This window comes from Hyla sarda, chromosome 7, assembly GCF_029499605.1.
Source record: "Hyla sarda isolate aHylSar1 chromosome 7, aHylSar1.hap1, whole genome shotgun sequence".
In the NCBI taxonomy this organism is placed as follows: Eukaryota; Metazoa; Chordata; class Amphibia; order Anura; family Hylidae; genus Hyla; species Hyla sarda.
The window spans coordinates 181,896,523-181,918,968 of NC_079195.1; the positions used below are offsets into that span (position 1 = coordinate 181,896,523).

General features: G+C 43.2%; 3 protein-coding genes across 10 annotated transcripts in view; 2 read left to right on the forward strand and 1 right to left on the reverse strand.

Moving 5' to 3' along the window:
• LOC130282838 (uncharacterized) overlaps nt 1-3,851 on the reverse strand; it is a 30,290-nt gene extending 26,439 nt beyond the window's left edge. The window contains exons 1-2 of one of the 5 annotated variants that reach the window (XM_056531672.1): nt 3,602-3,741; nt 1,954-2,154 (exon numbers count right to left, since the gene is read on the reverse strand). The gene's annotated coding sequence lies outside the window, so the exon portion shown is untranslated. The other 4 variants (XM_056531675.1, XM_056531673.1, XM_056531674.1 and 1 more) reach the window with 4 other exon arrangements.
• Nucleotides 3,852-3,958: 107 nt separating this feature from the next.
• On the forward strand, nt 3,959-17,368 carry LOC130282822 (oocyte zinc finger protein XlCOF7.1-like). The gene is made up of 8 exons (XM_056531629.1): nt 3,959-4,095; nt 4,368-4,535; nt 4,654-4,821; nt 5,340-5,460; nt 5,539-5,633; nt 6,727-6,829; nt 12,225-13,084; nt 17,121-17,368. The coding sequence occupies exons 2-8, from the start codon at nt 4,458-4,460 to the stop codon at nt 17,202-17,204; spliced, it is 1,509 nt and encodes a 502-aa protein (XP_056387604.1). The 5' UTR covers nt 3,959-4,095; nt 4,368-4,457; the 3' UTR covers nt 17,205-17,368.
• The window catches only part of LOC130282812 (uncharacterized), a 42,555-nt gene continuing 36,455 nt past the window's right edge, over nt 16,347-22,446 (forward strand). The window contains exons 1-2 of one of the 4 annotated variants that reach the window (XM_056531607.1): nt 16,350-17,188; nt 17,314-17,435. In XM_056531607.1, coding sequence (XP_056387582.1) covers nt 17,359-17,435 — 77 coding nt within the window. In that variant the 5' untranslated portion in view covers nt 16,350-17,188; nt 17,314-17,358. The other 3 variants (XM_056531608.1, XM_056531610.1, XM_056531609.1) reach the window with 3 other exon arrangements.

Below are 22,446 nucleotides of genomic sequence, written 5' to 3' on the forward strand. Positions count from 1 at the left end.
AATGTAAGTGTCAGATCATGTGGGGTCCGACTGGGGGCTTCTCTCTCTTAAAGGGTTACTCCAGTGTAAATCAACTGGGGCCAGAAAGTTAAACAGATTTGTAAATGACTTCTATTAAAAAATCTTTACCCTTCCAGTACTTTTTAGCAGCTGTATGCTACTTAGGAAATTATTTTCTTTTTTAAATTTCTTTTTTGTCTTGTCCACAGTGCTCTCTGCTGACACCTCTGTCCGTGTCAGGAACTGTCCAGAGCAGCATAGGTTAGCAATTGGGATTTTCTCCTGCTCTGGACAGTTCCTGACACAGGCATCAGGTGTCAGCGGAGAGCACTGAGGACAAAGACGAAAAAGAAATTCAAAAAGAAAATAATATTTCTCTGTAGCATACAGCTGCTAAAAAGTGCTGTAAGGGTACAGATTGTTTTAATAGAAGTCATTTACAAATCTGTTTAACTTTCTGGCACCAGTTGATTTTAAAAAAATATATAGTTTTCCACCGGAGTACCCCTTTAATGAATAGAGGTGTGTCGACCACCGCAAAAGACTGTGGCCAACAGGCCCCCTCCCATAGACTTGCATTGAGAGGGCATGGTGTCACGTCATGAGGGGGCGTGGCCGACCCCCTCAGCACACGCACAGCGTTCAGAACTAAATGTTCTGAACGCTGGCCAGTGGAATACCCCTTTAACAGAGGAGGAGAAAAGTCGTAGTTTATGGTGCATGTCCGAACATTGGGGAAGATTTATCAAAACCTATGTAGAGGAGGAGGAGTGGTGCACTTTCCCATAGCAACCAGAGCTCTTTTAGTTTTACAAAGGCCTTTAAAAAATGAAACAAGAAATCTGATTGGTTTCTATGGGCAAAGGCACCATTCTTCCTCTACATGTATTGGCATTTAGGGCTTTAGGAATTATTTTTTGCATGGCTGCATTTTTCCATGGACATGGCCATAAGAGGAATCCCATATCTGTAATTTCTTAGCACTACAAAATAAAATCATTTTCATGGATTAAAAATTTACATATCCAGCAATCAGGTCTCTTCGCAGCTCCCATAGAGAATGAATGGAGAGCGTTCTGCTCAGTCAGGCCCACTTAGGAAATTGCGGGGGTCCCATCTGTCAGACACTTACCCCCTCCAATCGATCAGGGACACTTTAGAGCAGTGGTCTCCAACCTGCGGACCTCCAGATGTTGCAAAACTACAACTCCCAGCATGCCCGGACAGCCAACGGCTGTCCGGGCATGCTGGGAGTTGTAGTTTTGCAACATTTGGAGGTCCGCAGGTTGGAGACCACAGCTTTAGAGGATCCCATGTCCACCTGCCCTATCATGTCAGGACATGGGGGGATTTCTCAAAACCTGTGCAAGGAAAATGTTTAAGAGTTGCCCATCGCAACCAATCAGATCACTTTAATTTTTAAAATTCCTCTGAAAAATAAAAGCAGCAATCTGATTGGTTACTACGGGCAAAAGGTCAACTTTTCCCTCTACACATGTTTAGCTAAATCCCCCCCAATAGTGAGGTCATACTGTGTTGAGACAATGACAGTGTTGGACCCAAGTGATCATAATGACCCCACATCTCTCTGCCTGGACAGAGGTCAGGTGATCACATAACAAGGGGCTGTATCTTTATGGAAAGAAGTGGCATTAAATTATTTATATTCCAGATTGTATTGAGCTTTGAGGTAAAAAATAACTATTTTTTTTTTTAAAAACTTGTTGTTTTCTCCTGACACTGTAGACTGCATCACCCATCACCACCTCCTCTCTGTATACATTGATTTGTGATGAATTCCTGAAGGGACACCCTTTCCTGCCCATGTCATGTGGCCATCTCATGGTGTGACCTTCCCCTTCTCCAGCACACTGTGCACATAACGGTAATGACAGGAATGGCCGCCACATACTGTGCCCTGCAGTACATTTCACATACAATATCCATACTCACATACAGAAGCTTCGTTGCTCTTGTTGACTAAAAAATCACCGGAACTGGAAATATCGGCATTTGTGACGAGCAAACGCTTTCACTTCCGGGTTTTGCGTTCCATCAGCATTCCGAAATTCTGCGTTCCAGGACGCGCGTGCGTGGTGACGTCATGATTTAAGGTCCTAACGGTATTGTCGTTGCTTTGTTTGAGGCTGCCGTCTGTCGCCCGGTTTTTAATCATTATTGAATTTCAATACAACTATTCTATGTTCTATATTAATGCTCGCATCTATAACTAAGCAAGCGGTCTCTATAGTAACCGGCACTAGAGGTGAAAATCCCATGTGGCACTGCGATAGCAGACGACTATCAGTGTGCAAAACAGTGCATCCCCAGCATAGCATTGCTCTTGGTCTTTGACAAAATGGCCGCCCCCGTAAATTGCGGACATGTTAATAAATTGCGTTTTCTATAACAAATCTTGACAAGTTTGGGATTACATGACTACATTTCCCAGGGTTCCCATATCTTCTTAGTCGCACACTAGTGATGCTGTTACAGAGCCGACCTTGGGGGGCTTCAAAGAGAGGGGCTGAAGGCTTTGAGCTGATTATTGAGGTAAGGAAGAAACGTAGATGCTTTATATTTCAACTTAATGTTGTCCTTAGTGTTTCAAGGTTAGGGGTAGTTGATAAGTTTATTATTGACATGATGCTCTCTACAGTAAGCGTTTAAGGCTTGGGTGTTGTCTCCAATTTATGGAGTAAAACTTTTGGTACATGTTATGGAGGAACTGATGCCTCTCTGCCAATCAGATGTGCCTGGTGAGGTCACATGACCATACATTTGAACTCTGTAGACCAGTGATCTCCAACCTACGGACCTCCAAGTGTTGCAAAACTACAACTCCCAGCATGCCCGGACAGCCGTTGGCTGTTCGGGCATGCTGGGAGTTGTAGTTTTGCAACACCTGGAGGTCCGCAGGTTGAAGACCACTGCTGTAGACCAATGTTTCCCAACCAGGGTGTTGCACACCTATAATCCCCAACATGCCTAGGTAGTCCTTGGCTGTCCGGGCGTGCTGTGAGTTGTCGTTGGGCAACAGCTGGAGGCTCCCTGGTTGTTTTCCAACCTGTGACTCTCCAGCTGTTTCAAAACTACAATTCCCATCATGCCCGGGTAGCCAAAGGTTGTTGCAAAACTACAATTCCCATTAAACTTCGTCTGCCTGGGCATGATGGGAGTTGTGGTTTTGCAACAACTGGAGAGCCACAGTTCGGAAAATGCAGAGTCTGAGTTGCCTACGGTCATCTTTTTGATGATTCCATACCATAAACCGTGGGATTGTACTACTCTTTTGTACAATTATTATTATTTTTTTTATACTTTTGTCTTTTTTTCATTCTTTCTTCTCATTAGGGAGCAGAAAATGAAAAGAAAACTATTCTATATATCTATGGCATGGGGCAATTGGCATCAGCCTCAAGGGTTTTTTGCCTTTTTCTGGATCGACACAGTAGCGGCAAAATAGGGTTATAAGTTGAACTTGATGGACTCTTTATTTTTTTTTTTTCAAGCTTAAAGGAAAACTGTCACATGTTTTGTCCCGCACTATCCACAGGTACCCGTGGATAGTGCGGGAGACGCTGAACAATGTGAGTCCTACCTTGCCCGGATCCGCTGCGCCGTTTGCCCGTTACAGGTCTTTTTCTGTGTATTAAAATTAGCACTTTACTGGCAAAGGCGGGGTTACTGCCTTCAACTGCCACTGTGTTGTAACCGCCGCCCTGCCCGCAGCACCGCCCGGCTAATGAATATTCATATATTGCCTTACTATGTTGTCTCGTATCGGCCGAGTCTCAAACTGCCTACACCCTTACTTCAGCGATGCTCCGGACGAATGAAGCAGCGCTGAAGACCGCTTCCGGGTGTAGTGAGAAATCCCGCACATGCGCAGTAGCGTCCGGGACTCGGCCGATATGAGACAACATAGTAAGGCAATATATGAATATTCATTAGCCGGGCGGTGCTGCGGGCAGGGCGGCGGTTACAACACAGTGGCAGTTGAAGGCAGTAACCCCGCCTTTGCCAGTTAAGTGGTAATTTTAATACACAGAAAAAGACCTGTAACTGGCAAACGGCGCAGCGCATCCGGGCAAGGTAGGACTCAAATTGTTTAGTGTCTCCCGCACTATCCACAGGTACCTGTGGATAGTGCGGGACAAAACATGTGACAGTTTTCCTTTAAGAACTATGGTGGGGGGGTGTATCAAAACGTGTGCAGAGGAAAAGTTGACCCGTTGTCTATAGCAACCAATCAGATCGCTTCTTTCATTTTTAAAAAGGCCTCTGAAAGACAAAAGAAGCAATGAGCTTTTGTTTCTCTTCTGGCCTGAAATGTATGTACTATTATTATTATTTTTGTTGTTAAGGTGTGAGGAAAAGGGTCGTGGATTTGCCTATAACAAAGCTGATGTGGAAGTAAAGTTACTTCATAGCATAGTTAAAAAAAAAAATAAAAAATGAGCATGGACCGGAGTGACATGACTGAGAAGATTTTACACCTGACCTTAGAGATTATCTACCTCCTGACTGGAAAGGTAAGAGACAATTCTGGGATTTACGTAACGTGACACAAACTTTATATTTAGTGCGCTATTAGTAATGGACGAGCAAGCCTATATCCTAGACTATAAAGGTTTCATCACCCATTCTTAGGATTTTGGACCGATGAAGAAATCAAATAAACCTCGAAAATTCAAAGAACAAATTAAGACCCAGAGCCCTATTCCAGAATCTACTCCTCTCTCGCCATTACACTGGAGAAAAAACGATGATAAGATCCTAGAAATAACCAACAAGATCATTGAGCTGCTGACTGAAGAGGTGAGCGCTGCTGGGGAGACTAAACAATATGTTGTAATGCTAAGGACATGTTTATACAGCTTATTACTGTGTGGCCATAAGACAGAACATTACCGATTCCCACAGCAAAACCACACAGTGTCACTTAGTAAAAAAAATAAAAAATAAAAATAAAAACACCCCTAGTGAGATCACATGACCGTACCTTGCAGCTCCTTAGACTCATTAGCATAGTGTTATAGTTTTGCAAGAGCAGAAGAGTCACATGTTGGCAATCAGTGGCAATTTATTTCCACATCAAAATATTCCCATTTAGTTCATAGGGTTCCTTGGGAACCGTGCAAAAAAAAGAGACCTGTCACAGGGTTATGCTCTGCAGCATCCAGGGAAATCTGTGAGAGCTTTAGGGCTGCCCCCACGCAGCCTAACTCTGTTCTAACACGGCTCGGAGAAAACTGGCACAACAGGGTGCAGGTTTTGCCCATGTGCACACGCTCTGAGAGATGTCTAGACGATGGCTGTGTCATTATGTATGTCAGGTTCCTGTAAGGTGTCGGGATGTCACCGTCTATTTCTCCATGGAGGAGTGGGAGTATATAGAAGAACACAAGGATCAGTACAAGGACATCATGATAGACCACCAGACCCCCAAATCACCAGGTGAGAGACATAACTACATTCACAAATTCACTGATAAATCCTGTATAAACTATTTTATTCAGTCAATGTTTCTTACAGATGGGTCCAGTAACAGGAATACGCCAGAGCGATGTCCTAGTCCTGTCTATCTTCAGAATTTTGTAAAAGAAGATAAGCCGTGCCAGGACTACTCGGTAATGCAATAATAATAATATATGACTAGTAAAGGTCCTATAAGAATACTTTTGGGTGGAATCACTATAGACATAATAGTCGGCTGATACAGCTAAAAATCTGTGGGTTTGGCCAACTTATCTCTTAAAGCCTACCTGTTGTTTGAGCTTCTAGTTTTTGTGTGTACATGAGGCGTAGCACTATTTAAAGGGTGCTTTTTCACTTTTTTTTTAAATCAACTGGTGCCAGCAAAGTTAAACAGATTTGTAAACTACTTCAATTTAAAAATCTTAATCCTTCCAGTACTTATCAGCTGCTGTATTCTCCACAGGAAGTTTTTATTTTTGAATTTCTTTTCTGTCTGACCACAGTGCTCTCTGCGGACACCACTGTACATGTCAGGAACTGTCCACAGTAGGAGAGGTTTGCTATGGAGATTTGTTCCTTTTTTGGACAGTTCCTGACATGGACAGAGGTGTCAGCAGAGAGCACTGTGGTCAGACAGAAAAGAAATTAAAAAACAAAAGAACTTCTTCTGTAGCATAAAGCAGCTAAGTACTGGAAGGATTAAGATTTTTAAATAGAAGTAATTTACAAATCTGTTTAACTTTCCGGCATCGGTTGATTAAAAAAAAAAAAAAAAGTTTAAGGCCCTTTTATATACTGTAACTTTTATCTGTATTTTTTTACTAGTCTTCTGCTTGGCAGCTTTAATCTCTACTTTCCAGTTGTCCCTTAGCTAGAAGTTAAAGACTAGATATAATGTCCCTTATACAGTCTATAAACACAGAAGAGGAAATCCTGCAATTGTGTGGAAGACATTATAGAGAAGCACTGAGCAGTGTAAGCTGTAAATCCATCACTGGTCTGAATATATTCACATAGCTGGCACATAGTCCTGGTTTGAAGAAAATATTTTTTATATTTAAGAGTTAAATAACCTGCAGTTCAATTCATCCAGAGGCCTGCAATTACATAGTCATGCAGAAGTGTGGGAGACTATGCGCCTCTAAAGGTTTTAGACATCATTCTGTATCAGAGTTTGGTTGCCAATGTTTACCCATTTTTCTGGAAAAAAAAAAATCATAATAGAAAATTTTTATTCCCCACCAGGAGGAGAACTTCAATATTATAGTTGTTGACGTTGCACCAAAAACAGAACAGGATGATAACATAAAGATTAAAGAGGAAGATACTCTTGATTGTTTTGACTCTGGTGAGTATGATTATTCAATATAACTTCAACTAAGCACAGTAGAAGCAGCAATGTTGAAAATAGTCTGAAATGAAGTTCACTCACACACATACTTGGATGGGAATTTATAAAGATCCTGCACTTTTCGTGATCATTTGAATTGCACCTAAAGGATATGCCAAAGTTTTTTCAGAGGCGCTAAAGACAAATCTGTGAGTTGTGACAATTTGATATAGGCGCAAATAGACTTTAATTCAGAGCTTCGTAAGTCATGTGTGCAGTTGTGGAGATGCAACTAACTTATGAAAATCTGTGCAACAATTTAATAAATAAGTGCACAAACTAAAAATACACTAGGGAACTTGTACAGATAGCGGCGATGGCGGCGAGGTCTGTGATACCCCGGCGTTGAAAATATCTTTCACACCTCGGACTGGTATAAGAAAGTCCTCTGCCGTATGGAGGAATTGATGGCAGACTCAACGGGCCGTCAGGAGCGGTACATAGCAATATGGCAGCCATGGTTAGTAGAGATGAGCGAACTTACAGTGATTCGATTCGTCACAAACTTCACGGCTCGGCGGTTGCCTGCTTTAGCTTGCATAAATTAGTTCAGCTTTCAGGTGCTCCGGTGGGCTGGAAAAGGTGGATACAGTCAGTTGCAGACTCTCCTAGGACTGTATCCACCTTTTCCAGCCCACCAGAGCACCTGAAAGCTGAACTAATTTTATGCAGGCTAAAGTCAGCAACTGCCGAGCCGAGAAATTTGTGACGAATCGAATCCCTGTCAGTTAGCTCATCTCTAATGGTTAGCCTTTTTGAAGTCTAACCTGACCACTTTATAGGATGGGTTAAACTCTCATATTGTGTAGGCGACCTCTTCTCTATCCTTGCAGGTCGCTGAGTTCTTGAGAATTGAGATGGAGAGCGGAGGATTGCAGTTGGCGTTTTTCTGATGGTGTCCGATAGAGCGTGGGTTCTGAGTTATATTTCTTTCCCTCCCCTCTACAGTGGCTTCCTCTTCTCACTTTGTTCCCCTCCTCTCCTCCCCTTTCTGTTTTTCTTTTTCTCCTCCTTGTTCTTTTTCCCACCTTCCCATACTTCCCTCTGACCACTGGCTGTCCCGTTGGATGATATGTTTTTGTGCTCTGTTTTTTTTTTTCTCAGCCGCCAGTAGGTGTTTACTGTGCTGTGCTAAGATTTGATTGACACGATTGTAATCCTATTATTTCCCTGCTGTGCACAGGGCATGCTCTATCTCCTTTCTATGCTTTGGCCTTTTGTACGGATGTTTTCTGTCCCTTACCCTTTTGGAGTGTCTTTCCTTGTTTTTTGATTAATAAATGTTTCTTTAAATGTAAAAAAAAAAAAAAATTGATGTCAAAAACATCACAAGTGGCAATGCTGCCTTAGTGTTCCTTTACAATGACAAATTGACAGTAATTCTCATTAAATAAAGGTACAGAGAACATTAACAACAACAATAATGACTTCCGGTTCTGGCGCCATGCAGTGAGGACTTGTGGTGAGAGAGTTCCCTGCCTGCAAGCTAAACCAGGTCTATCTTACCCTCAATCCTATGCCTGTAACCCCGGACCTTACCCTGACCGACGGAGGGGGTATATATGGAACGTTTCTTCTCCCTCTATGGGCTGGACATCTGGCCCCTGACAGGCTGCAGCAGCAGACCCAGCATGGCCGCCTCTCCAGCCGCGCTGCTTCTCCTTCTCCTTCAGACGCGGGATCGGTAGATGAGGGAGATGATTGTGAGCCTGCCCGTCCTGACTATACTCGCCTGGCCAAGGAAGTGGCAAAATCGATAACGCGGCAGGTGGAGGAAGCTATCATAGCCACAATACATACCACCCTGGCCCAGCTACAACAGGCCTCAGCGCAGCATGACGTGCACCTCTCAGCAGTGGAGGAGTGGGTGGTTACTACGGAGGAGACTGTTGGGCGTTCTGAGACACTCTTCTCTACCCTAGAAGCGAAATGCTGGCAACTCAGCGATAAGGTAGAAAACCTGGAAAAATAGGTCCTGCCGCAGTAACGTGGTGGTGGGCCTGCCGCAATCGGTTCCCTACCAGGGACTTGCTTTATATCTGTGAGGTCTCCCTGCCAAAGGCCCTGGGACTGCCTAGACCATGCAAAGTTGAATGACAACATAGACTGGGGCCTGATCTCAGACATGAACCTGACTCTGGGGTTCACATTTGGTTTGGCCCACAGAAACAGAACCCGCCAAGTGATTGTTAAGAGTTTGGACTTCACGGACAAGGTCGCAGTGCTCCGCGCCTTTCGCCAGAGAAGAGATGCCTTTCTGTTTGACAGAGCGAAACTGTTACTGTTTGGGGACTTTTCTGCAGAAGTCTCAAGGGAGCACAAATGATTTGCTCCTACATGCACAATCCTGCACAGGAGAGGTATCCGATTTGCTCTTCTATACCTGGCCCTCCTGAGAGTCTTCTTTCCTTTATGGGTCTCTAGCGACATCTGATGATGCTGCTGCTGATCTACGCAAGGTTCTTTCTTCTCCGGATCATCACACTTCTCCAGCCCGGGATGCACCAACACCTCGTCCCTCCCATCGGGTGCCTTCAGATGGCCCCCCCCCCCCCCGAGACAACGGAGGATGGCTGGAACTCTTCCCAACTCTCCAGTGATTGGTGTTTGTCCCCAAGGGACCAAAGAGTTCGGGCTGCATTGACGGACGTTACTTAATCCACTCATCCTGATGGCTATGCTTGCCACCCGCCCTAGGAGTGTGTGTTTCCCGCTGAGGCTTCCCCGAGCCTTATTCTAAGGGATACAATTGCGGCTTGGAAGTCCAGCGGCCATGCAGCTTCCGTTTGCGATAAGCAAACACATGTCTCTATGGGGTCACCCTGAATTTCCCCAGGTACGGGATAATGGTATGTACCAGCGATGGAGGGAGGCAGGCATTCTCACTGTCCGTCATTTGTTGCACCAGACGGGACCACGTTTAGTGAACTGCAGACTTTGTATGACCTTCCAGCGGGGCATTTCCTGTCCTACTGTAAGGTCAAGGTATTTCTATCCTTCTGCTTGTCATATTTGACTAGGGAACATGCTTCCACCTCTTTAGATTTTTCTCTCCTCAGGCTCCGCTTATCACTCTTTGTCTGTTTTATATCGCCATGTGCCAGAGGAAGGGGAGTGATGCATTACAATCCTCCCTGTTCCGATACTGGGAAACCAAGTTGGAGTCAGAATCGCTAACTCAACTAATTCTGAAGGGGTGGAGTAAGGTGAGCAAGGCAGTGATTAGAAAATCCTGGTGAGAAACACAATTCAAAATTGTGTACAATGCTACTTATGGGTTCTCTCTCCCGCGTACTCACCATCCTGACAGGATTGAACATTGCCCGAATTGTGGGGACTTTAGGACTGACTTACTGCATGGACTGTTAACCTGTCCCCATGCCTGGGTGTTTTGGACTGAGTTGTTTTCTAATCTGGAAAGACTACTCCTGGTGTCTCTCCCCCTTGACCGCAAACTAATTTTGCTCCATATCGCCCCGGAAGGGGTGTTGTTGCTTTTGCTTCATGTCTTCATATTGGTGGCGAAACGTTGTCTCCTATCTCATGGGCTAGTAGCGAATATGCCGACAGTAGGGGAGGTCTTGACTCAGGTTAAGAGATACATGTTTCTTGATTTGACAGAATTGGGGAGCCCTAGAGAAAAGTCAGCCAAGGTTTTTTTTCAAGAAATGGCGAACATTTCTGGTAAATTTTCTTAGCGAGGAAGAGATTATACCGGTAATGACTAGAGATGAGCGAAGTTACAGTGATTCGATTCGTCATGAACTTCGCAGCTCGGAGGTTGCTGACTTTAGTCTGCATAAATTAGTTCAGCTTTCAGGTGCTCCATTGGGCTGGAAAAGTTGGATACAGTCCTAGGAGAGAGTCTCCAGCCCACCGGAGCACCTAAAAGCTGAACTAATTTATGCAGACTAAAGTCAGCAACCGCCGAGCTGCTAGGTTCCTGACAAATCGAATTGCTGTAACTTCGCTCATCTCTAGTCATGACTATCTTTAAAGATTCAACTTGGTATCTAACTCGGGCTATAGTGGGTTCACTGGGTTGGTTTCGTTTTTCAATGAGTGGCTTCTTGGGGAAGGGGGTTTAGGGGCCTGAAAAGTCTAATGGGTCCCTAGTCATATGCTCTCGGGGACGATATCGACCATGCTGTGTTTTAGACTTTTTTGTTTTTCTGTATTCTTTGATTGAGCCTGCATCCTATTATTCCTATATGGAGGGTCACACACACCTGATGGGGTTGGGTGATAATTGTTTATGTATTGTATACTGTTTACTTATATTTCAAGCCTATATGAAAGTCTCTTACAATTGTATATCTCCACTGGGGAATATCCCAGTCCTGTTTTTGGCTGCATATACTGGGAAAAACCCAATAAAAATGAAAAAAAATAATAATAATAATTATAATGATAAATATATTAACATTACTTTAGTAGCCAGGAACTGCCACTGCAGCACCTTTTAGCCTTCTGCACCTTTTAACTTAGGCTAGGGCTATGTGGCATTTTTTGCCATAACATGAAGATCACAATGTCATGCTGCTGAGATCACTAATGATAGTGAATGTGGTCCTGTTACAATACAACAAGTTTGAAATTCTGCTGACTGTCATGTTGAAGTGAAATTCATTTGCATTCACTATTACTTGCTGCTATTTAACAGTGTGACTTTACATTGACCTCCCTTGTAGCCTCCAATATAGGCACCTGGTCTCACCACTGCAGCACTTCATGGAGCCAATCGCTGATTGGGGTGGGACATTACTGTGACCAGTGATTGGCTGAGCGGCAATGTGAAGTGGTGTCGGCAGCTTCGTTGAGTGTGGCAGCGGCTGAGAGCAGGCACTGATACTGAGGCTACATGTAAGCGAGGGGTGTTCATTCTTTTGGAGGGAAACCAGATCCGTGTGTGAGTTCCACTATAGAACTTCTGCGGTGTGCACAAAGCAGAAAATTCCATTTGAGATCAATGAGATTCTGCTGCGTGTAGAAAATCTGTAGCGTTTTTTACCTATAAATTCTAGACCTTGTTCTCCTGCTTATTTATTGTACCCATCTGTATGTGGGACTATTCTGTCTTTTGGTGCTCAGTTTATTTTTGTATGTTACCTTTTGTGTTTTCAAAAATTATCTTTTTGACATTTAAATTGTCTGAAGAGCAGGTTTTTTTTTTTTAGATCAACTGTTGGGAGATTAAAGAAATCTAACTAACTCCAAGTCTGTAGACTGGTCCAATAGCTATCTTTACAGAATAGGGACAGGTCCTTACTGTTAATAAAGATACGGTAAGTGGTATGGTGTTGCTTTCAGGTCCATGCATCAAATTTATTATTATTATTTTTTTTTCCCATAGACCATGGATTATTATACAACAGTGAATCCCAGCGTTTTCATGAAAGATCAGAGAGTGTAAACCAGCTTGACCATTCAGAGCTCTCCAGCGGTCAGTCTGATCCAGATACACAGAACTTCAAACAATATGTTTGTTCCGACTGTGGGAAATGTTTCTCTCGCCTCTCGCATTTCACAATCCATCGGCGAATTCACACAGGGGAGAAGCCATACGTGTGTTCAGAATGTGGAAAAAGCTTTTCTTGTAATTCCTATCTGGTCAAGCACCAAAGGAGCCACACTGGGGAGAAGCCTTTTGCCTGCTCAGAGTGCGGAAAGTGTTTCAATCAGAGTTCTAATCTCTTCAAGCACCAGAAAACTCACACTGGTGATAAACCATTCATGTGCTCCCTGTGTGGGAAATGCTTCACCCAAAAATCCCATCTTGTCATCCACCAGATTATCCACACGGGAGAGAAAAGATTTAACTGTCCAGAGTGTGGAAAGTGCTTCAGCAATAATGCCAGGCTAGTTGCTCACATACGGGTCCACACAGGAGAAAAGCCTTTTGGATGTTCTCTTTGCGACAAGCGCTTTACGCAGAAGTCCCATCTGGTTAAACACCAAGTTGTTCACACTGGAGAGAAACCGTTCGGGTGTCCAGAATGTGGAAAATGTTTTATTAGTAACTCACATCTTGTGATACACCAAAGAATCCACACAGGAGAGAAGCCATTTTCCTGTACAGAATGCGGAAAGAAGTTTACCCAAAAATCCGACCTGGTTCGCCATGCAAAAATTCACCAAGGAGATAAACCATATTCATGTACAACATGTGGGAAACAATTCCTCTGTAAGGCGTATCTAGTCCAACATCACAAGGTGCACAGGGCAGAGAAGGGAACTTGACCTACGTAGAAAATAAAATTAGGAATGTATTAATTTAAAACATTTTTAAATGGTTGGAAGAAAAAAAAGCAATACAAAGTGAAGACATTTCCCTTTATAGGTCTTATTTTTGTTGATGTGCAGCCATCTGTCTGTTGAAATGGCAGGGATTAACAGTAGCATATTTTATTTTCAAAATGTAAATGACTTGTGGTCATACTAATAGAAAATTTGCAGATGTAATTCTTTTTTATTTCTAATGGTAGAAAAGAAACTAAAAGTATTGTCCTGGATAAGTATAATTTTTTGCAGTTCTGTTGAAAATACATTTACCGTATTTTTCGCCATATAAGACGCTCCCAATTTTAAAGGTGGAAAATCTAGAAAAAAAAATTCTAAAACAAATACAATGTAAAGTAAAGGACAGTGATCTTCAACCTGCGGACCTCCAGATGTTGCAAAACTACAACTCCCAGCATGCCCGGATGCCGGGAGTTGTAGTTTTGCAACATCTGGAGGTCCGCAGGTTGAAGACCACTGGTATAGGAGGTAATACTCACGTGTCCCCGCCGGTCCAGACTCGTCACCGCTACCCTGGTTGTCTCCCTCCATCGCTGTCGCCGCATCCCCGGGGTGTCCCCGTCGCTCCGGAACGTATCTGCTGCCCGGTATCCTCCCTCTCTGTCATTGCGTCGCTACGCACGCCGCTCCTATTGGATGACGGGACAGCGTGCGTGACAACGTGTTGACGACGAAGGAGAGCGCCGGCCATGCAGGGAATCCCAGCACGGACCAGACACCGAGGAGGCAGGTAAGGTCCCTCCCGGTGTCCTGTAAGCTGGTTAGGATGCCGCAATTTCACTGCGGCGGTCCCGAACAGCCCGACTGAGCAGCGGGGTTAGTTTCACTTTCGCTTCAGACACGGCGGTCAGCTTTGATCGCCGCGTCTGAAGTGTTAATACAGGGCATCACCGCGATCGGTGATGTCCTGTATTAGCCGCGGGTCCCCCCAGTTATGGGGAAGAAAAAGTGCGTCTTATACGGTGAAAAATACGGTACATGGTGATCAGCTGATCATTGCAGATTCAATTTCTGTTTCGGCTGACAGATGAAATGGTAATATCAAATTATTATAGCAGAGTATCAAAATAATAGCTATCCATGTGATGCATGGAGAGGCCTGGTTCACCACACTGAGCTGCTGCTCTCTACTCTGGCTTGAAATGTTCCTTGGGGTCCTCTTAGGCTCCATTATGCGACTGCTACCTCTGCATCCCCTATAGTAAAGCCCCTTAAACTTTAAAATAAGAACAAATGGTTTAGTAATGTTGCATAACCAAAGATTGCTGTAGCCATATAAAGTTCTATATAGCATATATTCACTTCTGGGCAAACTGCCCCCCCAGCAGTGTTTTACTTACTGCATAGTTAAAGGAGTACTCCAGCGCAAAATAACTTCTCCCCTATCCAAAAGGATAGGGGATAAGTTACAGATCGCGGGGGGTCCGAGCACTGGGGCCCCCCGGGATCTCCTGGACGGGGCCGCGGCAGTCTGCCGGAAGTGAAGTTTCGTCCACAGCCGAAAGCCGCTGCAGACACTCCCCCTCCATGTATCTCTATGGGATTTATGGAGGGGGCGTGTCAGCCGCCGCGTCATGCGGGGACGGAACGCCCCCTATCCTGTATATTGCTGCGGCCCCGTACCGAAGATCGCGGGGGGGGGCCCCAGCGCTCGGACCCCCCGTGATCTATAACTTATCCCCTATCCTTCAGATAGGGGATAAGTTATTTTGCACTAAAATGTCCTTTTAAATTGCCTACAAGGATCTGTTCACGCATTCTGTTTATTGTATAGTAATGTGTTTTACCATCTATTTTCTGAAGTCTTGGTAAAACGACAACGTTGGAAACCAACCCACAAAACCTGAACTTAAAGGCGTATTCCAGTAAAAATCTTTTCATATCAACTGGCTCCAGAAAGTTAAACATATTTTTTAATTACTTCTATTAAACAATCTTAATCTTACCAGTATTTATCAGATGCTGAAGTTGAGTTGTTCTTTTCTGTCTGACAACACTGCTCTCTGCTGACACCTCTGTCTGTCTCAGGAACTGTCCAGAGTAACAGCAAATCCCCATAGCAAACCTCTCCTGCTCTGGACAGTTCCTGAGACTAGACAGAGGTGTCAGCAGAGAGCACTGTGGTCAGACAGAAAAGAACAACTCAACTTCAGCAACTGATAAATACTGGTAGGATTAAGATTGTTTAATAGAAGTAATTTACAAATCTGTTTAACTTTCTGGAGCGAGTTGATATGAAAAAAATTGTTTTTCACTGGAATACCCCTTTTAAGGCAAAAAAAAAAAAAAAAGACAAATGTGTCAACACCTCTTTAGGCTGAAAAAAAACCATGTGTCCATCCAGTTCAGTCATAATCCAATGTTAATCCAGAGGAAGGAAAAAGAAGTGGTAGGGGCTAATCTTTCTTATCTTAGGCAAAAAAGAGTACTTCCTGGCTCCAAATCTGGCAATCAGAATGAAATCCCTGGATCACTGATCCTTCTTCAGGTTGTAGAGACTTTAAATAACTGAAAATATTATTACATCCCAAAAATACATTTATGCCCCTTTTGAGCTCTTGAAGTGAGTTCACCATGACACCTTTATCTTACAGGGAGTTCTATAGTTTTGCCACTTTTACTGTATAGAATCCCCTTCTATGTTGGTGCAGAAACCTTCTGTCCTTTTAAAGGGAAACTGCCAGCTTGCTCCCCCCCCCCGCACTAACCAGCGGTACTCGCTGGTAGTGCGGGGACGCTGATAAGTTTGATGCATACCATGCCCGTATCCCCCATGCCGTTCACCCATTATCTTCTTGAAATGCACATTTGCTGCTAACTGCCACAGGCGGGGTTACTGCCTTCATCTGGCACTGTGACGTAACCACCGCCCGGCCCGCAGCACCACCCGACTTATGAATATTCATGTTCTCCCTCATCATCTCCCTCTCCGCTCCGCTGATTTCAGGACTCTGCTGTGCATGTGCTGGCTTCCTGTCTACAACCGGAAGCCACTTCAGCGCAGTGGAGTCCTGAAATCAGCAGGGAGGAGAGGGAGATGATGAGGGAGAACATGAATATTCATAAGCCAGGCGGTGATGCGGGCCGGGCGGCAGTTACGTCCCAGATGAAGGCAGGAACCCCGCCTGTGCCAGTTAGCGGCTAATTTACATATCAAGAAGAAAGAAGATAACGGGCGAACGGCGCGGCGGATCCGGGCTTGGTATGCATCAAAAATCATGGTTAGTGCGGGGGGTGGGGGGAGCAAGCTGACAGTTTTCCTTTAAATGTAGAGGTTGCTGCATAACAGAAATCATATAAATTTGGCATCACTTTAATGATCACAACCTGCTAATGAAGTTAACATATTATTTATACCACATAGGAACACTATAAAAAAAATCCAAAAAGACAATATTTATATTGATATTTGTTCTTTTCTCATACAAATAAAATGTGTTAAGCTTGCTTTTCTTTTAAATAAGCTTAAAGGTACATTCACAGATACAAGACCTGCTGCCTATTTTATGGAGCTGATTTTGCTACCCATTGAAGTTAATGAGTAGCAAAATCAGCTGCACAAAATATTCAGCAAAAATATGCAGCAGATCCTGTATACATACACTTAAGAAGTAAAACTTTTTAGCTTCCCTCCGTGCATACATTGTTTTAAAATACAGTGGTAAGTCCAATGTAGAAATGACTGCAGTTGCTAAGGGGTTAAATTTGCCCTAAGGCTCATGAGTTCTATTGGCTATATTTTTATGACCCCTACATTCAAAATAAATTTTTCATTTTTTTTTTTTTTTTTTTCTTTTTTCAATTCTAATGTGAGTGTGACTGTTTGGGCATGCTGGGAGTTTTGCAACAGCTGGGAGCACACTGTTTGAAAAACACTGTTCTAAAAGTCATTACAGTTGTCTGGATAACAAATTATACTTATTTTGTTTCTGCCAATCCTTATTACCAGTCCTTCCGAGAAAGGTCCAGACTGCTATTATGGAAAAGCTGTTTTAGAAGGTTAAGAACATTTTCAAGGTACATTATGGGCTAAGGGGTGTTCCAGTAAAAAAATAATAATAATCTATTATGCTGGAGGAAACACTGCAGCGCCGGTTTTAGCATCGTCCAGCCCTCACTGCTCGTCTCTTTCTGTTTTTGAGACGAAAGGTCTCAGCAGGACCTGACCACACAGCCAATCACTTGCTATGACTGGACACCGCTGTGCAAGCAAGTCCTGTCTTAGAAGCAAGAAGAAGAGACTAGCTGCAGGAGACTGCGATGGGTAGGCATAAGTTTTTATTTTTTTTTTATTTTTTTTTTTTGCTCTAGCATAACACAAATGTTTTCTTATACTGGAGCACCCATTTAAATAAAATAATAATTAAAGGCAATAATCTTAATTTCTTTTATTTGTAACTTTACTTAGCTGTGAATTATTTTTTGTACCACTTTTTAGTGTTATGCACTTTTTAAATATTTTTTCTTTGCAGAAAATCCAATTTTTAAATACTTGGTTGTGGACATTTGTTGTCACATTTTGAGGCAGGAGAGAAAGCACTTGGCAAACAGACTGTTCAGATCTAACGACCGTTCAAAACTTTTGATTTTGTGTCTAGTGCCCATTTAACACAGAAGGTTTTGGTTAGTTTGTTTGTTTTCTTTTCATATGAAGTGTTTAAAATCTATAATGTTTTTTAATCATTTAACCCTTGATATTTATATTTACCATAACATTCAATATAAACGTTTTATATTTTTCAATACTTTTGTCTTCTATTTTCTTGACTTGCATAATTTACATGCATTTGATGCAGCTGTGATACAAAAGTCTAAGAAAATTATACTAGCTCTGGTAGGTACTGGCTCTCGATGAGGAGATCCAGCTATGTATGATGTCTTGGTCCCTATTCATATCACATTTTCAGGGTACACCACCAGTATGTGTCAGGATACTGCAAAATGGTATTCTGATATAGTGGACTACATTAACTCTATTAAAGTCAATGATTATGCAGTGATTTAGATCAGAATCCCAAGGTATATACAAAGCTTGATGTGAATGGGGTCTTACAGTTATGGTTCCGTGGAAATAAATTGGCAAACCCTCTTTCCTCCAAAAGGAAGAAAATTTTCACTCTGTTGCTACCTATAGGCAGATACTCTGTAAAGTTAAAGAAGTACTGCGGGATATGAAACCTTATCCCCTATGCTAGTCCCCAGCTCTATGCCAAAATAGCGCATTTTGACCACCGCATGACGCTGCAGACATTCCCCCTCAATACATCTCTATGGCAGAGCCGAAGACTGCAGCGTCCAGCTCTCCCATAGAGATGTATTAAGGGGGTCATTTTGTGGTCGGACCCCCCCTTTACCACTGACTGCCGGGGCCCCGTACGGGAGATCACGGGGGCCCCAGCGGTCGGACCCCCGTGATCTGAAACTTATCCTTAGGATGGGGGATAATTTTTCGTATGCTGGAGTACTCCTTTTAATGTCCTATCCTTATGTATCAAGGCTCTAATATTAGTGGAACATTGGCTTACAAGGTAGCTACATATAGTTGTCAAGAGAGGTCTATATATTGAGTATATAGGTTTAGTCTAGCCCTGGTGTTTGTATTTATTTTGGGAGTCTGGGTTTTATGTATTGAGGGGGGGCAGGGTACCAGATTCATGTGGTTTGATCTAGGGTCTGGTTGGGAGTCTGTACTAGTTTATTGGTTACATTTAATTTGATTTAAATCTAGCATACATTAGGAGAAAGTCCTAAATAAGTAGATGAGGAATGCAGCCAGACACTGTCCCTTCCCACAAGTTGTCATGTATACCGATTTCTTAGCCTCTTCATACACTTCTAACATGGGGCTTGCCAAGGTTTGGGCTAAATAGTGACACATTTCACATGACCGCAAATTTTATCAAAATTGTGTGACCAAAATATTTGTACTACTTCCCTGCGACATTATTAGGTTAGGTTCACACTAAGGAATCTCCAGGCAGAAAATTTGCGCCCGGAGATTCCGAGTGCAGCCAGCGCCAACGGAATCAGTTGGCGATAGGACCACGCGGACACTGCAGTCTCCAATAGACTGCAATGTGTTCCGCAAGTATTTCTGCCTAAAGAATGAGCAACGCCATTCTTCAGGCAGAAATTTTAACGTGGATTTTCCATTCACAAATTCTAAAGTGTGAATTTGTGAACGGAAACCCATTCACTATACAGTACATTTTAGTAAGCAGAACTTCTGCCTGCAATTTCAAAGCGGAATTGCAGGCGTAAATTCCGTAGTGTGAACCTAGCCGTATAGTGCCACAAGCAGGCAAAAATAAAAAGACTGAGTTTTTACGGCTGTCGCTTATCACAATGCGAGGCGATTCACTAACATTATGCACCACAACACTATGGGGGAGATTTATCAAAACCTGTGCTGAGGAAAAGTTGCACTGTTGCCCATAGCAACCAATCAGATCGCTTCTTTCATTTTGCAGAGGCCTTTGGTAAAAATGAAAGAAGCGATATGATTGGTTGCTATTGGCAACTGGACAACTTTTCCTCTGCACAGGTTTTGATAAATCTCCCCCTATCTCTGTGTCATGCCTTGTAGTCTTAGACCACTGGTCTTCAAACTATAGACCTCTAGATGTTGCAAAACTACAACCGTTGGCTGTCCAGGCATGCTGGGAGTTTTGCAACATCTAGTGGTCTACATTTTGAAGACCACTAGCTTAGCATAGTAAATTAAAGAGGCAGAAAATGTTGCCAAAAAATCTGCATCTGAAAGACCTTGCTTTTTTGTTTTTTTTAAATTCAAATATAAAGGGGCATTCCAGAAAAAAAACTTTTATTTATATATAGATATATACAGCAACAGAATTCTTTGTCTATATATATATAATATTACCAAATCAACTTGCTCCAGAAAGTTAAACAGATTTGTAAATTACTTCTGTTAAAAAATCTTAATCCTTTCAGTACTTATGAGCTTCTGAAGTTAAGGTTGTTATTTTCTAAGTGCTCTCTGATGACACGTGTCTCGGGAACCACCCAGTTTAGAAGAGGTTTGCTATGGGGATTTGCTTCTAAACTTGGCGGTTCCCGAGACAAGTGTCATCAGAGAGCACTTAGACAGAAAAGAACAACCTTAACTTCAGAAGCTCATAAGTACTGAAAGGATTAAGATTTTTTTAATAGAAGTAATTTACAAATCTGTTTAACTTTCTGGAGCCAGTTGATATATAAAAAGTTTTTTTTCCTGGATAACCCCCTTTTAAGGTACGTTCAAATGAGAGGATCCACAGCGTATTTTACACTGCGGATCTGCCTATGAAGGACCGCTACATGGTGTCTTTAGATGTGCCTGCTCAGAGCGGAAATATGCCGCTACAACCACACACTGAAGCAATGTGCAAGTCACCGCGCATGCGCGGCGTACTCGCACACATCGCGGGCTCCATGAGCTAGCTGAGAGCTTCCGCGATGTGCTGGTATACTGTGCATGCGCGCGGCGACTTGCACATTGCAGTGAGTCTGCTCATAGTGGCATATTGCCGCTCCATGCAGGGACAAAGGCACCAGTTAGCGGTCCTTCGGCGGCAGGTCTGCAGCGTAAAATACGCTGTGGGTCCCCTCATTTGAACGTTCCGTAAGAGTATGAAAAATCTGCAGCAATTTTCATGTTTTTGTTTTTAAATTCTGCAGCTTTTTTAGCGTTTTGCTGACGTTAGCACTGAAATCAATGGAACATGGAGGAAATTTATCAAGACCCGTGCAGAGTAAAAGTTGACCAGTTGCCCATGGCAACCAAGCAGATGACCTTTTTTTTTTTTTTTCTTTCCCCAGAGGCATTTTTAACAAAAGTGATTTAATTGATTGTTACAGGCAACTGGTCAACTTTTACTCTGCACAGCTTTCGATTTGGAGTGGAAATCATCACATATTTTGCATCCCAAATCAAAGCATATTTTAGCTGTGTGAACATGCGCTTATTGTTTGTGTCGACAAGGCGATATTTTTTTGGGGGGGGGGGGTGTAAATCGAGAGGTTTTAAAAAAAAACTTCTATATCGATAAGAGGAAAGAGAGTGAATACTGTTTATTCAAAAATAAAACAAACAAGAAGCAAGACTCGAAAGTCATTTTAAATCACATGACCGCCACACGATCACGTGACTTAGGCACCGGAAGTACTTTGTGCAGAGCTCGGGGGGCGTGCCCCAAAGTCTTTTCAGCGGAGCGGGTCACGTGATGTGGAGGCGATGGGGAAGTGGAACGCTAAACTGCGTGCGCCTGGAACGCAGCACCCGGAAGTGATCGAGGTGGTTTGTATATTGTTTCCTGCACGTTTGTCTGAGGACTGAGGCTGGGACGGCTTCACGTGAAGGGGTTCTCACTCGCTGGTGTGTACCTCTGTAATAATTTCCTGTGTTGTCTCTGCCTGTAGGGGTCAGTATAGGGGTTAGTTTATGGGCTTGAATATAAAAGTAAATAAATGGCTCATATGACTCAATTCCCCCAGTCAGGCTGATGTTACAGGGACTGGGGTCCAGGAAGGTGCATGTACCACCAGACAGGTCTTAGGGACTTTTAACTGATCCCCTATCTGCAGGACAAGTATCTTATTGCTGAGGGTCTGACTGCTGGGACCCCCATGATCATGAGACTTTGGGTCCTTTGCACCCTGTGTCAATGGACAGCTGCTCCCATACCCTATGGATAGGTGAAAAGTATTATTGTAAGATTTTTTCGTTATGTGCCTTTTAACAGTGGTCTCCAAAATGTAGATGTCCAGCTATTGCAAAACTACAACTCCCAGCATGCCCGGACAGCCGATGGCTGTCCGGGCATGCTGGGAGTTGTAATTTTGCAATTGCTGGAGGTATGCAATCCAGAGACCACAACCTTATGTCAGAGATGGAGTTCAAGACTCAACTAATCAGATGAGAGAATAATTTTTTTTTTAATTAAAGAGAAACATAAGTTCTGATCCCCTAATCACAGGATAGGGGATACGTGTCTGATGGAGTAGTATACAGTATGTGTAAATCGCCAAGTAAGTTCACTGTATATAGAACTACCAGCTTGGATTAAGCAGTATTGGTGATGTATTGCTCATACTGAGGTCTTTTTCAATGAATTCATCATGGCCCCCTTTTATTCAAGCATGTTTATATCATTGGTTAAAGGAATACTGTAGTGGAATATAAATTATCATCTATTTGGGATAAGTTATAGATCACGGGGGTCCGACCGCTGGGACCCCCCACGATCTCCTGCACGGGGCTGCGGCAGTCTGCA

Bases quoted from the DNA above. Each gene is read 5' to 3' on its own strand.
- LOC130282822 (XM_056531629.1), top strand. From the start codon at position 4,458: ATGAGCATGGACCGGAGTGACATGACTGAGAAGATTTTACACCTGACC. The intron at 4,536-4,653 runs GTAAGAGACAAT...ACCCATTCTTAG, and splicing joins TCTACCTCCTGACTGGAAAG to GATTTTGGACCGATGAAGAA. The intron at 5,461-5,538 runs GTGAGAGACATA...TGTTTCTTACAG, and splicing joins CCAGACCCCCAAATCACCAG to ATGGGTCCAGTAACAGGAAT.